Source organism: Paramormyrops kingsleyae, chromosome 8 (assembly GCF_048594095.1).
Source record: "Paramormyrops kingsleyae isolate MSU_618 chromosome 8, PKINGS_0.4, whole genome shotgun sequence".
Lineage (NCBI taxonomy): Eukaryota > Metazoa > Chordata > Actinopteri > Osteoglossiformes > Mormyridae > Paramormyrops > Paramormyrops kingsleyae.
The window spans coordinates 15,075,782-15,091,415 of NC_132804.1; the positions used below are offsets into that span (position 1 = coordinate 15,075,782).

The window sequence follows — 15,634 nt, forward strand, 5'->3', positions numbered from 1 at the left end:
CCACTAGCGCACTACCACACACAGTCCCACCAAAGGAGGGGGTCACCAAAGGTCAAAGAGTAGGCTAACTTTCACCTAAGGAGCATCAGGACAAACCTGAGACAAAGTGACTCAGGTTACAAGCAGGCTGTGATATCTAGGTCCCTGACAGATGCAGCACGCAGCATGTTCATTCTGTACCATACCCCATTCCTCCTGTGAAGTCCACCCCTCCGCACGTGCCCCTCTCTGGCACAGTTTGGAACTCAGTCATTTATCCAAACCGTTTTGGTTGTGCCTGATCGCTGTATGCATCTCTCAACTGAATTTCTGAATTTGAGAGCTATTCTTTTAGGTCTTCATTCAGGTTTCACCCCTCATTCAAGGCAGTTGATGATGAAAAGTCGGGCTCACACAGAGGTTACCAGTACAAATCAAAGAAAGTTAAAAGAAAAATGCACACGTCTTTGAACTTGGTCCAAATAAAGACTTAAAGACTAAACTGTACCCAAATGTCTCTAGCTTGTTTACCATCTGTCATCATTCAGCTTTCAGAACTTAAGGAGAGCATGGTGACAAACCCTTACTATCCCACTTTCCTTAGCTGCCATTGCAATATAACTGTTTGCTTGTTAATATAATTCAGGCATATGATACTCCTTCCTCATTAATCTGCCATGTTATACGGGTGATTAACCAAAATAAAGGTCAAATTCAAAAGAAAAATGTCCCTGCTTTGTCAGAAGATTCGTGTTGGAGTGACTTCCAAGAGGCTTTTCCTGGAGCTTTGAAATTTAACAGCTTTAGGTTTCACAAAACCCTTTAACACAAACCCACCAGTCTCATTAATATCGACAGAGACGGAAGTCTGGGCAGACATGCAATTAAGAAATTAAGATTAAAATGAGATGGGCGTCTTGTTATTGCCAACCTTGTGTGCTATAGATGTAGCTATGCTGAAGGTTATCCTGTGTGGGTTTTCTGAGGTTCCTTCTGGTAACGGTGTCAGACATTGTGAACCATCTCCCTTCTTCTCATCTTGCATCCTTACTTCCTTGGGAACACTGTGGCCACAGGGTCCGTATGAACTGCTCTGATTAAACTGCTTATTGTTCTGTGCAGTAATGTAGTAGAAGGAGAATCGTTTTTTTTTTTTTCTTTTTTTTTGGGGGGGGGGGGCTCCGCTCCCCTCCCCCCTTCAGGCACTGTGTCTCGTATGTTTAATGTGAAGTTCAGGCCTCGTTTCCTGTGTCTGATGGGTGCCAGGTCCATTTTAGTGGGGACCTGTGCTGGCTGTGGTCCAAGAAGCTGTCTGCCTTTGTGGGTCGGGGGATGGATGGTTGGACGGGGAAGGTGGGGGGCTGGAAGGATATTACACTCCCCAGCTCGCTATGATCCATGCTGAAGACGGAGAGCTGCACTCCCACTGAAAAATACAGTGTGTCTCACTGCAGAAGAGAGGCCTTCCACACAATAAGGAAATATATGCAGGCAGCACACTGGGCACAGCAGACACAGGAAGCCCACAAAGGGCTGCACCCCCCACCCCAGCCAGTGTCCGCGGGACAGAACAGGCTCTGGAGCTGCTGTTTCACTTCCCAGATCGGTCTAGATCAAGGCCTGGGTGACTGAGGACTTCAGCTCATTGGAAGAGGGCTGTTCAAACAGACCACAGCACACCTGGAGGAGTAGCTGCAGGCCCGAGGCAGGGTGAGGCCCCCCCCCTCCCCCCCGACAAGCCTGGACACACTGACTGAAACTCTGATTCATTTATCTTGTGTGCGCGTGTCGTCATGAGGGAGCCACGCTCTGCACACAAACCCATATGCACACACACGCACTTATACGCACAAACACCCACCAGCACACTCTTCAGGAGAATTTCTCTCTCGCTCTCCCTCTCTCTTTCTCTCTCTCTCTCTCTCTCTCTCTCTCTCTCTCTCACACACACACACACAGACAGACACACACACACACAATTACTTCCTTTGGGTCTAACCCTCCTTCTCTAACCCCCTGCATAATATCCTTTGCCAACACTTCTCAGTAATCCAACCTATTAATCTTCTGGCTCACATGCTCACCCCTTCCTCTGAAAGTCCGACACCCCCACATATATCGCCCCCCCCCAACCACACGCCCCCACCCAGAGGACAGGTAAAGTTTTGCAATTGTGTGTGACTGCAGGGCAGACTTGTGTACCTGCATAAACACAGAGTGCTTGGGGTTCTGGGGAGTTTTTAAGGACAAGAGGTGATGGACTGACATGAAGGAAGTCCTGAAGTATAAGTCATCACTTCCGCCCTCTCCTGTGTTCACCTTCGAGGAGCCACATGTTTGGGCTCCCATTAGGCAGGATGACTTGTTCACGAAGCTGGAGAAGACGCACAGCACACGCATGGAACTGCAGTGACTGTTGCGGGCATCCACAGGGTTGTCTGCACACACATGCACATACATTACCATGTATGTATCAGTTTTATTACCTTGTAAATAGTCTGTAGGGTTTGCAAACTACCATAACGCTTTTAATGTAGCGAATTTTAGGTTTATAATGGAATAATATAGATTTGCCATAAGATTTCTTGCCTGAGCATGAGAGTCTGAAAGCATGAGTGTCACGTCAGATGCGTGAGAGTTTAACCCTGCAGCAGTGGCAGGTTGTTTAGTGATGATACATTTGCTGAAATGGATGAGTGAAAGTGTTCTGCTGTAAGCAGTCTCACCAACGGCAGGGATGTGGCTGCGAAAAGGGGGCTTGCAATTTTTGTTATTTATAATGTAATGCAGAACCAAATAAACCTATTCAGGAGTTATGGGCAGGGACATAGCCAGAAATACAATTTTGGGGGGTTGGGAGGAGGGGTTTGTGATTCACAGACTGGAAGGGTCACCCGCTCGGTAGACCATGTGGTTCCTCTTTGCCGTGGGGGGGGGGGGGGAGGGGGTTTGGTTATGAGTTCCTTTACTTATGTTCCTTGCTCAGTACACAGTGGGGGTTTTAAATGCACCCAAGGGCCAGACTAGACGCCCTCCCCCAACCCTCGCACACTGGGGTGGGCTGCACAGAGCGAGGGCAATCCACAGCCCAGAACCTGTCCAAACAAAATGTAGAGTACATAATAACATTACCCGGGGCATGACTAAACTGGACCAAGCAGTGCTTAGGCCTGTAAGGATCTTCCCTAAACACACCTGATGGGCTAATCTGGAGGCTCCGCTTTTGGTGCTGGCGAGAAGAATGTTCTCAAATCTGTAGCTGAAGGGTACAGAAGGTAGAGGAACACAGTCAGGGGTTAGTTTTGGGGGTGTGGAGAGCAGCCATTCATTCAAAAATGTCGCCCCTTCCTGCCGTCATCCATCACATGACTAATAGGAGAGTTTCTGTTCTCTCCCACCTCGCTTCCGGCACCTATTAGTTGCCATTAGTGGTTTCTCAGTCAGATGGTGATGTCGTCTTCCTCACCTCCTCCGTGACCAGACGGCACGTCTCCGCGCTCCTGCTGAATGAGGCGTTCCACCTTGAAGTGTGCTGCTCCGCCTCTGATTAACCCCTTAAGCGTGACCCTTAACCCCTTCGTGGGGGACCTCCTTTCAGCACCGCCTCTTTAAGAAGGAGCCTCGTCACTTAGGTCAGATTACATTTAGGTACAGGAAGCTGAGGAAAGAATCCGCACTTCCAGGGCATTTAACTCAGCAGCTGGCTGTCTGCAAAACCACAGAAAACAGATACATCCTTGGTGTCATATCAGAGAAGTGAGAAGGCAGACCAGCAGCGATATGTGGGTGTGGCGTTTGAACTTTGGCACAGCAGAGAGTCTCCTACATATACATTTGTATATCACTCTGAGAAAAATCACCCCCTTTATGAGATTTTATGCTTTGATTCGTTTTTCTTTTGTATTGTACTTTTTTTTGCAATAACAGGGAGATGCGGAATCATTAAGAACATAAGAACATAAGAACATAAGAAATTTACAAACGAGAGGAGGCCATTCGGCCCATCAAGCTCGTTTGGGGAGAACTTAGCTAATATCTCAGAGTTGTTAAAATCTTATCTAGCTCTGATTTAAAGGAACCCATGGTTTTAGCTTCCACTACAATAGCAGGAAGACTATTCCATACTCTGACTACACGCTGTGTAAAGAAGTGCTTCCTCAAATTTGTTTTAAAATGTTCTCCCGCTAATTTCCACTTATGGCCACGAGTTCTAGTATTTAGACTAATATTGAAATAGTCATTTGGCTGAACAGCATCCAGACCCGTTAGAATCTTATAGACCTGAATCATATCCCCCCTTAGTCTCCTTTGCTCAAGGCTGAACAGATTCAGTTCCGCTAACCTCTCCTCGTAAGACATTCCTCTAAGACCAGGAATCATTCTCGTAGCTCTTCGTTGCACCTTTTCTAAGGCAGCAATGTCCTTCTTGAGGTATGGTGACCAAACCTGCACACAGTATTCTAGGTGGGGTCTTACCAAGGAATTATATAAGTGTAACATCACCTCCCTTGACTTAAACTCCACACATCTAGAGATATAACCCAACATTCTGTTCGCCTTTTTTATTGCTTCCCCACATTGGCGAGAGTGGGACATGGAAGCATCAACATACATACCGAGATCTTTCTCGTAATCAGCTACCTTTATTTCAGTGGAACCCATAAAATATCTGTACTGTATATTTCTGCTCCCTGCATGGATTACCTTACATTTATCTGTGTTAAATTTCATCTGCCAAGTATCAGCCCATTCGCTAATTAAATCCAGATCCCGTTGAAGCCTCTCTGCTGCTTGATTAGTATCTGCTACCCCGCCCACCTTAGTGTCGTCTGCAAATTTAACCAGTTTACTGTATGTATTCGTGTCAATATCATTAATGTAAATTAGGAACAATAGTGGTCCTAAAATTGAACCCTGCGGTACCCCACTATAAACGGAGGCCCACTGTGACATAGTGCCTCTAATAACTACTCGCTGCTTCCTATCAGTTAGCCAGTTTTTGATCCAAGCTGCCACAGTTCCTAAAATTCCTGCAGCTTTAAGCTTTAACAAGAGCCGTTTGTGGGGGACAACATCAAAGGCTTTCTGGAAATCTAAGTAAATCAATTAATTGACTGTTCATTTCAACGTGGGTTTTTTTACTCTCCACTTTTTTAGTATCCATTGTATTTGAAACTTTCACATTCTTAAGAAAAAGTGAGACTAATGAAAATCTAAGTTTTGTAGGATAATTGTATTACTGTTATTTAAAAGTGAAGTCAGTATCATTTGTACTAATGATTCTGTGTGAATACTAGTAATTATCTTTATCATTGCAGGACCCTCTAAATAACCTTTAAGGGTATAGACAGTGGGACATTTTAAGGGTCTTTGAACTTCTGAATTATCACTGTCACTTCTGCACTCTGACAATAGAGGTACGGAGCAACCCCATCAGGAGTGTGTGCCACCTAATTTGTCTTCTGGCTGGGGAACAAAGAAGGTCCTTTGTGCAGGATGAGTGGAGTCAAAGTGGGGGACTGCAGGCTTAAATTTTGTTCTGATGGGGGCCAGTATCTCTGAGCTGAGGGCAAGTTTCAGCTGGGGATCAGTGTATTATGAAAAACGACACAAAGAGAAACATGAAAAATGCCAGGAGAATACACGCGCACACACACACGCACACACACGCACAAACACACACACACACAAAAACATTAAACATGCTTATATTCTTGTATTGATACCTTTGTGGGACTCTTCATTCATTTCTATGCGACCAACTCCCAAGAATGACAACTTTAACCCCCCCCCCCCCACACACACACACACACACACTACGGCAATGTTTTAAACTTAAAAGTGCCAACCAATGATATGATATTATAAAACACATTTCTGTCCAAATGTCCTGTAAAATCCCAAGGAAAGTATATAATCTCTCAACAGCCTTATCTCAGGTCCTCAGTGGATTACAGCCTTCCAGAAGAGGAGACTTCGTTTTGGCTTGTATCTTCCCGAACATACTGTCCGTCATCATCATTCATGTGACATTAACAGTCTTCTTCATGTGAATTTTGAATAAAGGTAATACTGACCAACTGCAGGTTATCACATACTTTCTGGAAAAAATATAAAAGGAATCACTCTGATAAGAGAGAGAGAGGGAGTTTTATTATCATATGTACAGAGTACAGTGTACAAAGCACAATGAAATTCTTACTTGAGTACCATCTCTACAGACAAAACATATAAGACTTCAGACAAAACATAGAAGACATAATAGTGCAAAAAAAAAAAAAAGTACTATAATAACTCTCAGCAGCCTGCAAAACATGCAGTGGTGGGATGATACCATATGAGTATATGCAAATATGTCAGTTTTAATAAATATCTAAATAAGTAAGTATGAGTCACATAACATAAAGTGTCAGTGCCATGTAAAGTGTTGTGTGCTACAGCAATGCACATGGTATGAGGAGACAGAATTTTTATTGCCCGGAGAGAGAGAGAGAAAGAAAAGCCTCTCGTGTTACAGTGTTACTGGATGTTGAACAGTCCAAGTTAAAAAGGCCAAGTTAAATATTAATGAAATGTAAGGAATCTTGCTAATTTTATTGGAGTATTTGGGATAATTTTTTTATTATGATATCATTCCAAAAGGCCAAATGTTTGCTTAATTTGAATACCATCTTTGTCCAAGAATAAACCTCTGGAGTGTGAGCTGGATAACAGAGCAAGTCACAGTGCCACCTGGAGGCCATTAGTCATAAGTCCTTTAGAGAAAGAATGAAACCTTCATTGGTTTCAAAACAGGATTTCATTAGTCTCCAAACTCATGTAAAGACATGACTAAATGATTCCTGGGTTCACAGAAGTCAGCACCTGGATTAAGACGAGACAATGAAAGATGCGTCAACTAGTTTAAGTGTTTGTATGATTTGTATTCTGACCCTGGATGCCCTCAACCCTATGAGCTAAAATACTACGAATACTGTGGACAATATCCAAGCTCTCCTAGTCATTCCACAATCTCTACTACATCCTGGAACTTAGACCTTTGCATGGCATCTGAAACCTCCAAAAACCCAGCAGAGAATGGAAATGCTCAACGGAATGAGGTCATGGGACTTTTGCCCTTGTCAGGGTCAACCTGCATATATGTTTTCAGTTCTGAAGTGACTGTCCACTCAGGCTTGTGCATAAACACTATATATCTGCTTTGAACAGTGATGGGAGAACCAGAACAAAATGAACCACACATGAATAAACTGGAAGCAAAGGTACTTTGCGGGTCAGCTGGCAAGTAAAGCCTTGGTAGCCAACAGCAACCTGTGCTAATTCCCTCAATGTCAGCAAGCATCTCTAAAGCACCGGTCTGCATAGCAAGAGCGAGGCACCAACTGTGTGATAATGATGCTGGAAGTGTTGCAACCCTGCAGGACTGTAGCAGGTCTGTCTGCGCGTGAAGCAAGTTGGGTGCCTCACAAGTTCCTGCGGAGACACGGGATGGGGAAGCGGATGGGGTGTGTGAAGGAACCCCTCCCAAACTTTTCACAGCTTCTTCAGTTTTGTGTGTGACGATGTGTGATGTGTGAACAGTACATGCACCGCTGAGACGAGCTGATGACAGCCTGAGCAGCGGAGACATGCCCCCTGCTGGATTTCAGCTGAGAGCTGTTTTAGAGAATCTGCAGGTGGCTTCACTCTGCCTCCAAGTGGCAGTCTTCCCATGACGTCATGAAGCTAAACAACTGGCCAGACACCAGGCAGATAAAAAGGTGGGTGTTCCGAGGACAAGAATCTTTTTCCCCAACAGGAAAATAACAAAACTCACAAACATTCTACATCTCCAGTGCAATGGAACTTTAAAAGTCATCCTGGACTACATGGGAATCTTCGAGAAGGTCTGGAAATTGTTTCCACATTGTACCCATATTTGTTGTTCTTTGTGGAATCGTATTTAAATTTAAAGGGCCTAGCTTAGGTGATGACAGGGAAATAGTCTTTAAGGAATTTCTTAGAATCGGACTTACTTCTAACACTGATAATTATTGTCACTTAAAATGCTGAAATGTGTACCCAGCTTAATTGTTTAGTTTCAGTGGTGTGCCAAAGCTCTGTGACCAGCTGGAGAGGAGGACACACTCATCACAGACCGGATTCGGTGTCACCCATCAAAAGTGCCATTCACACATAAAGCATCAAAGAAGAGATGTTCCAGGGGGACAGAAGCAGATCCAGCTGCTCTCCTCAGTGACCTTCACGCAAAGGGCCGACCCTGCCCACAGCCTTACATTTCAGCAAGGCGGGCGGCATCCCCATCTCATGAACAACAGCTGTGTCCCATTTCCTGCCAGCTCTGACAGGACCGACCCATAGCAAGCACCCCCGGCCTGGGAAACCTCAGATTTGTATGACTGAGTAAGAGTGGGGGCAGGGCCTGGCCGAAGCTCCACACAGCAGACAAGTACCGGAAGCTCGTCCTCAGATGGGCTGATGGAGCCGTGCAGACGGGCCACTTGCAATCATCATTCCTGAGCTGACACAAAAAAGTCTGCTTCATCTTCATTAATATTTATTCCCTAGGTAACAAATGTCCTGAGTATGTGTGCACTGAGGCATGCTTGTGACAGAGGAGCTCCGAATGTTTGTATAACCAAGACTGGGAGAAGCACATGGCTGAATGTGGCTGGTGTGTGTGTAGGGTACATGGTCCATCCAAAGATTGAGACTTTTACAAGTTTAAAGTCTTTTGGAACTGAAGTTCAGGAGGTTGGTGCATATATACTATCTGGTTCTCACACGCATCCAGAGTAAAACTGTAGCAAATCAAAGGAAAACAACCTGACCGGTGTTAACCTGCGTTCCAAAACCATATCTGCACGTAGTCCAGAAAAGTTACATTTTATGGCTCAGTGTTTCAGGATGGGACCAAGGTGGTCTGAATTAAAGAATGACAAATGAAAAGGAAGGTAACAGACTCATAAAAGCACCATGACAGCTATTCTCCAACTACTACACACATGGCCAACAGACATGACCATAAAACATTGGACGTTTGGGTACCATCAGGAGACAGCAACCAGCAGAGGCATACAAACATCCAGGCAGGCAGGAAACGCTCCCCTTTCATCCTGAGTTCAACCTGTAATTGGTATTGCTTCACCCATCCTCTCACACATGTCACACAATATTAAAATAATTAAGATTAGCAGAGCTTCAGCAACTGATGACTTGGGATCCTCAAGAAGTCATGCTGAAAACAAGAGCAGCAATTCAGCATCACTGAGAACCTCAATATGAGCCAGTCGTAGGACAAAGTGATTTTCAGGCAAGGAAAAAGCAAGAGCAGAACAACTGGAAGTGCAAGTTACAGATGGATGAGAAATTCACTGGGAAGTAGGACATAATCAAGGTTTACAATCAGTGACATACCTGAAACACTAGAGTGAGAAGCACCAGAGGAAGCCTGGAAACATCTACCAATAAACCAGAAATCCAAAGGCTCACGTAAAATTATGTTCTTCACAACTCAACACCTTCTATTCAAATGTTTGAAGGACTCCGAGCTTAGAGCACACTGTGATTGTCAGCGGCTTCCTAGAGAATGTCAACAGAAACGTGTCACTAACTGCAGTCTTACATATTCTCTCAGACCATGAATTGCTGCATTGATTCAATTCACAAGGCAGCCTGCCAACTTTCTGCTATTGCTGCTTTTAAAAACATTATCCACATGCACGTTAAAATTAGCAATGTCTGAAAACGGTGGAAAGTCAGCATTGGCTGAATTGCTCTGATGGATGTTGGCATGCTGACTAGTTAATGTCAACAGGAAATACCGTCTGATATCGACTCACTTCCTGTATGTCAGCAATAATGTTAAACTATACCAGTGGAGCTTATGCCATCTTATCGCTCACCTATGCAAAAGGCTCCCTCTGCAGGCAGCTTTGCTCAAGTACAATAATCAGGAACAGACACTAAACTTTGTCACAATCTTGCACACACTCTGAATCAATCTCACACCATCAGTTTTGCAATCACTTTCATAAATTAAGACAGAGTGGACAAAATAACCTTTTAATAATCATATTTCACTTTCATATAGTGATGTATAAAGAGCAAATACACAAACAAGTGACGCTCAAGACATAAAAACGGTACCCAGATATACACTAAAAATACACTAAGAATGGTTCATGGACGCATATACATGCACAGTTGGGCATACAAAATACGTCTATGGAGATCAACCACCATTTCTGAGTTCTTTCCTTCTGACCCCACCCCTAGACTAATTGTCTAGTAAACACAGTCTTAAAGGGGAGAGAAAGGCAATGGAGGTTCATGTACAAAACTGACCAAATAAAGAAAGCAGCCTAGATTGGTTCAGGGACAAAGGCAGACAGAAATCATGCAAAACGGTCTCCATCACTCCAGGAAGCAGTCCAAGGTGGGCAGCTTGACGTTCACTGGCCTGGAAACTTTCTTCCTTTTGCCTTTCATTGCTAGCGGACGGATCTCCGACAGGGGTGACTAGGATGGGAACAGGAAGGTCACATCAGGAAGGAGCCCCATGGTGGAGGGGTTAGTATTTATATAAACAACCCACCAAGACAAGGCTTTCATAGAGGAGAAACTCAATTCCGCATTGGTATTTATGCATAGCATTCCAGGAATGATGAGTGAGTTCTAGAATGCCTCTCTCAGACACACCACTAAAATACTGCATTACAAATATCATACCGGCTGGATGAATTTTGTCCGACCTCCAAGTCCATCATAGCCCGTTCTCACCTACAGGAAGCAAACAAGAAAGGGGAAATGAGGACCTCTGGCATCTATTTATGGAATCACAGAAGCAATACTCAAAAACTCACAGCCCCAACTCTACTCCTCTGGGGATCCAACATGCTGCCGAAGGTCTTCTTCCTGAAGAGCAAGGAGTTCCGCATGAAGGGCTCCAGGAAGGCGTCTTCATCTAGAACCTGCAAGCACGACAGCCCAGAAGACAGTCAGATTTCTCAGGATAATTTCTCAGGACCTCAAGGCCAAAACAGAATTATGAAACAATAATACCTTGCTTCCCGAGGGGGCATTTTCTGCACATCCTGATGGCCTCACGCTGTAAAACAATCAGCATTTAGTCATGCACACCAGGACACACCCATGTCTCCACTACACACCCATTCTATTTAGATATTTACTCGGTTGGCTCCAGGCGCATCTTCTTGGTTGGACCAATCGCAGGCTTCTTTTGTGCCAGGTTGGGAGTGTGGACGATGTCAAAGGACATATTGAGGTCAATATCTTCACTGTTCATTGGCTGATGGAGATGAGGCTGTTTCAGTTCTAGTGGAGCAGGGCTGCCAAGGTGGGACATGCACACAGTCATAAGATGAACTTTGATATCTCAGTGTGCATAACCTCTGGAACTGCCAACCACAAACACACTTTATTTTTTCCAACACCACTTCTACACTTAAAGTGACACAATGGATCAGTAAGTAGCATTGTTGGCTCACAACTCCCGGTTATAGGCATGCAGCACAGTGGATTTGAATCATGTGGCTGAGAGGGTAAGATTTCTTTATTTGTATGTCACTTAGGACAAAAGTTTCTGTTAAATACATAAATGCAAATGTTGAGGATTAGAATCGCATTTTCCCTGTGTGCGCGCATTGCATGTTGTCCAAATTCCCTCTCAAGACATGCAGTAACTGACATCTCTAAACTGATATCTCACCCAGGGTGTGCCTGTGATTGGCTCCACCCCCTCATAACCATAAGAAAGATGGATTGATGGATGGATAGATACAGGGATTTCTACACTTCACAAAGGTTGATGACCATGGATAGATGTCTTTAAAGTTAAAAAGGTTAAAAATTGGAGGATACCTCTCCAAAACCAGTCTACTGAGGACTTCGTTGGTACGAGTTGGAGTGCTAAGTGTCTTCTGCAAGATCTCAACCTTCTTCTTCAGACTCTGAGAGGAATTGACATATACCATGTTAAACACAGAAGGCATCTTTCACCTCAGGTACGTTTCCAAGAGGCATGGAGTGACCATTATTAACACAAGATTGACAGAACACCATATCGGCTGTAGAATAGATTCAAACACTACCCTCTTCATTTACTTACTGTGATCTCTTGGTCTGAATGCCTCAAGTCCTGATGGATTGCTTTAATTTCCTCTTTTGACCTGTTCATCTCCAATGTGGTTCTCTGCAACTGGAAAAGCAACAGAGAAACAAGTGAATCCATCTGAACCAGCTCCCCGACTGGAGAAGACTCCCTTCACTTTCCTGGGGCAATTCAGCTTCTCCCTGTGTTATCTTACAAGGCTACAGATTGTCTACACAACTGTTGAGAGACAGCTCCTCTCTGTGTAACTCAGAATAAGTGACGATCCAGCTTTGTTTATTAAAGTAACCAGCTTGGTTGTATGTTACCCAGATGGGTGGCTGTGAATTCTGGATTTCCCCAGCTACAACATCCCATATTGAACTAGAGAAATTGTACAGATTCTGATGTCCATTGGTCCACTAACATCAGCTGTGCTCACATAGATGGCATGAAAAAATCTTTATAGAAAAGTCTGGAGAAAGGTCAAATTCACCTTGTTATCTGCAGCAAAAAGTTCCTTCTTCAGCTTTTCACACATCTCATTGGAGGATTTGTGGCTGGCCTTAAGATTCTCGTACTCCCTGAAAATACGGAATGGACTTATTCAAAACTACACATGCCCAGCCCAGAAATGATGTGGAGGTGAAGCACAGGGTTATGACCCCAACTGCCATGTTACAGGCTCCAACATCAACAAATACTGATTCTTACTTCTTCAGGGAGATGCAGTAAATGGAGAGCTGCTCTACAGCTGAGTGGCCAACCCCCATGTCCATGATCATGGCTTCCACTTCAGCCTGCTGCCCCTGAAGAACCAGGTCCAGGCTAGAGTTGGAGAAACAAACACCCATGTAGACATGTACGGTCCAGCACCAACCAGTATATTATAAACAACCTCATACAAAGAATTAAGCATGTGATTTCACATGGAAAATAACTGAGTAATAAAAAAGTATGGTCATAGACCCGATTCTAGAGCATATGTTATAAAACACATGGTTTAAGTGAATAATTTCAAAGAATCTTACAAGGAGAAACATGTACAAAAAAGGCAGAGTTTCTCCTTCCGGTGATGTTTAAATTATTGACATTTCTCTCCCTGACTCAGCAGCAGAATCGGTACCTTTCAAAGGTCTTCAGTTTGGTCCTCAGACGCTGAGCCTCCTCCTTAGCAGACCATGTCTCACTCTGCTGGTTCTCCAGATACTTCATCTGTTTCTGAGAGACCAACAACCCAGTCAGTGTCAAGGTCTGATGTTTATGAAATGAGGTGTGTTTGTGAACTCGTACCCGGAGGGCGGAGCACAGCTTGTCCTTCTCATCAACCACCTTCTTCACAGACTCCAGATCAAGCTTCTGCTTCTCCACAGTCTCTCTCAGAGCCTCCACCATCTTCTGCTTGTCTCTCGTGTCTTTCTCTAACATATAGAACCCCAACATGTCACTGCATCCTTCTCGGTGAGGGCCAGAAATCAGGATATGGGCCGTTTTCTTACCTTTAGAGGTCAAAAGGGCTTTCACTCTATCAAGCTCATTCTAAAACAGAGAACAATATTTTAAAATATATTTTGTATTATGTATTATTAGGCATGTAAGGTATATGCTGACAACAGCAAAGTACCAGCAGTCTCTCAGGATCCGCAGTGCAGCTTTCCTCCTCTCCGGCCACATCAAAGAACAGCTTGCTGATGATGTGTCTGGTGCTGACCTGAGACGAAAGCATCAATGAGCAGAGCATTCTCTAGTGCAGCAGCTCATAGTCCTGTTCCTGGAGGACCTGTGCCAGAATGTTCTCATTCGAACCTTCACCTTAAGTTTTAAGGCAGCTTAATCGGGCTCAGATGGTCCTTAATAGGTTAATAATGAATGTGGCAGGTTGAAAGCAGTATGGTTTGGAATGAAAACATTCTGGAAGGGGGCCTTCCAAGACAAGGATTGAGAACCACTACTCTATTGGATCACGGCTGTCATGTTAGGGTGTCACCATCACATACCTGCTTGCGACATTGTGGGCAGGTCCTGTTGGGAGCTGTCTGGAACCACTGGAGAAGACTAACAGAGAGACAATAATCTAAAAGACTGTGGTGCTTAATCCCTCGCATCACATACTCTGCGTTTGAATATAATGTCTATTTATATGATTTTGCGCAAATCCTGTTCTGTGAGTTTTAAGCTTTAGGAAACTTCAGTGGGGAATAGAAATTATATATCAAATTTCCACATTTATACCTTTTCATTCACCAGCACTGCAATAATTACAATCAGCATTGTCAGGGTAAATAAAACCGTTAAGCATCTAAAACTTTCTTTTGCGACTAACAAGTGGGTAAGATAATTGTCATTGTGACGCATGAGTTGTATAGATTAGTTGCTTATAGAAGCCTAGAAAGATATAATAATTGTTAGTAAGGTGCGATTTCGACAACTCACCATTCATAATGGAAGGTATGACCACAGTGAATAGCAGCCACATCTCTAGAATTATCGAAAAAATCCGAACATATTGTACAATATGCTCGAATTGGCATTTTCCACAACCAACTATGGAAAAAAATCAACAGCAGCGTTAAGACAGGTCTCTCAACCTAGCACACAAGTGCGGAATGGCACTATCTCCCCATTGTACGGGCGACCAGAGAAACAGTCAATAAATAATAAAAATAATAATAATGAATTCTTCCTACTTTATTTCTTGGATAAGAAACTAAGCTAACGGATAGCTTAAGCTAAATGGGTCTCATCGTTACCTCTCTTATAAACCAAAATATACAGGTTTAAACTTACGTACTCGATCTCTCAGCTCAAGCCCTTGTGATGAAAGAACTATTCCATACTTGTATTTATTTTTATCTATATTTGCGAAAAGCCACACAGATTCTTCGCATTGACCAAATAACACTCTCAATATGCCGCGCTGAGTTCAAACGTTGCCTTGGCACCTCCCATTTGCCTATACGTAATCATTACTGGACGGAAGTCGCCAGCCGACCAATCGCGAGCTGCCCTACTCGTCCAGCATCTAATTTTTAAACCAATGACTGTCCAATATCTAGACATCCGAAAAGGCTTGGTATGTCAGTAACGAACGGTGAAGTGGTTATTGTGTTTAGAGTAAAAACAAGAATTGTTGTTCTTGAGAACAAGAACCTTGAATCTCAGCTGTTTCTCTTGTGTTATTTTCAGATGTTGAAGTTAAATGGTTAATGTTTATAAACACATAAATAAATTTGTGATTTTAAAATAAATACAGACGTTGGAATATGTAATCCTTATGTATATACAGCATTTGTATAGACAGATTGACTCAAAGGGAAAACAGTTAAAAAGGTTGATTCAGGCGCTTACAGCAGCAATAGAATATAATGCGCGAGGATACAAACACATAGAGCAAACGCAAGAAGAAATATGAGAACATAAAATAGGTTTGTGCAAGCCAATACATAGATAAGAAAATATAAATTAAATGGCGAAGCTGAAACTGGTTTCTAATTCGGTAGTTTCTTATTCGCAAGATCTTAATTACCACCTTAAATAGACATA

The 15,634-nt window shown here is 43.5% G+C and overlaps 1 protein-coding gene across 3 annotated transcripts; it reads right to left on the reverse strand.

Moving 5' to 3' along the window:
- Positions 1-10,028: 10,028 nt before the first annotated feature.
- traip (TRAF-interacting protein) lies at positions 10,029-15,046 on the reverse strand. 3 transcript variants are annotated; one of them, XM_023804144.1, is made up of 16 exons: positions 14,883-15,046; positions 14,525-14,635; positions 14,089-14,146; positions 13,716-13,802; positions 13,591-13,630; positions 13,385-13,512; positions 13,218-13,312; positions 12,806-12,919; positions 12,588-12,675; positions 12,110-12,199; positions 11,863-11,951; positions 11,172-11,330; positions 11,044-11,089; positions 10,845-10,952; positions 10,711-10,761; positions 10,029-10,500 (listed from the first exon to the last, which is right to left on the reverse strand). In XM_023804144.1, exons 2-16 carry the CDS (start codon positions 14,620-14,622, stop codon positions 10,396-10,398), a joined length of 1,356 nt encoding a protein of 451 aa, XP_023659912.1. In that variant the 5' UTR covers positions 14,623-14,635; positions 14,883-15,046; the 3' UTR covers positions 10,029-10,395. The 3 variants fall into 3 exon arrangements, with proteins under 3 accessions (XP_023659912.1, XP_072571006.1, XP_072571007.1); XM_072714905.1 differs by having other exon boundaries at positions 13,385-13,630; XM_072714906.1 differs by having other exon boundaries at positions 13,385-13,630; positions 14,879-15,046.
- Between the last annotated feature and the right edge of the window lie 588 nt (positions 15,047-15,634).

What these genes read in the sequence shown, in the direction of transcription:
- traip (XM_072714905.1), bottom strand. Translation starts at nt 14,622, where the DNA reads ATGCCAATTCGAGCATATTGTACAATATGTTCGGATTTTTTCGATAAT. An exon ending in AGCTGTGCTCCGCCCTCCGG is followed by an intron (nt 13,313 to 13,384) that starts GTACGAGTTCAC and finishes TTGGTCTCTCAG; the next exon opens with AAACAGATGAAGTATCTGGA. An exon ending in ATGCGCCTGGAGCCAACCGA is followed by an intron (nt 11,090 to 11,171) that starts GTAAATATCTAA and finishes ATTGTTTTACAG; the next exon opens with CGTGAGGCCATCAGGATGTG.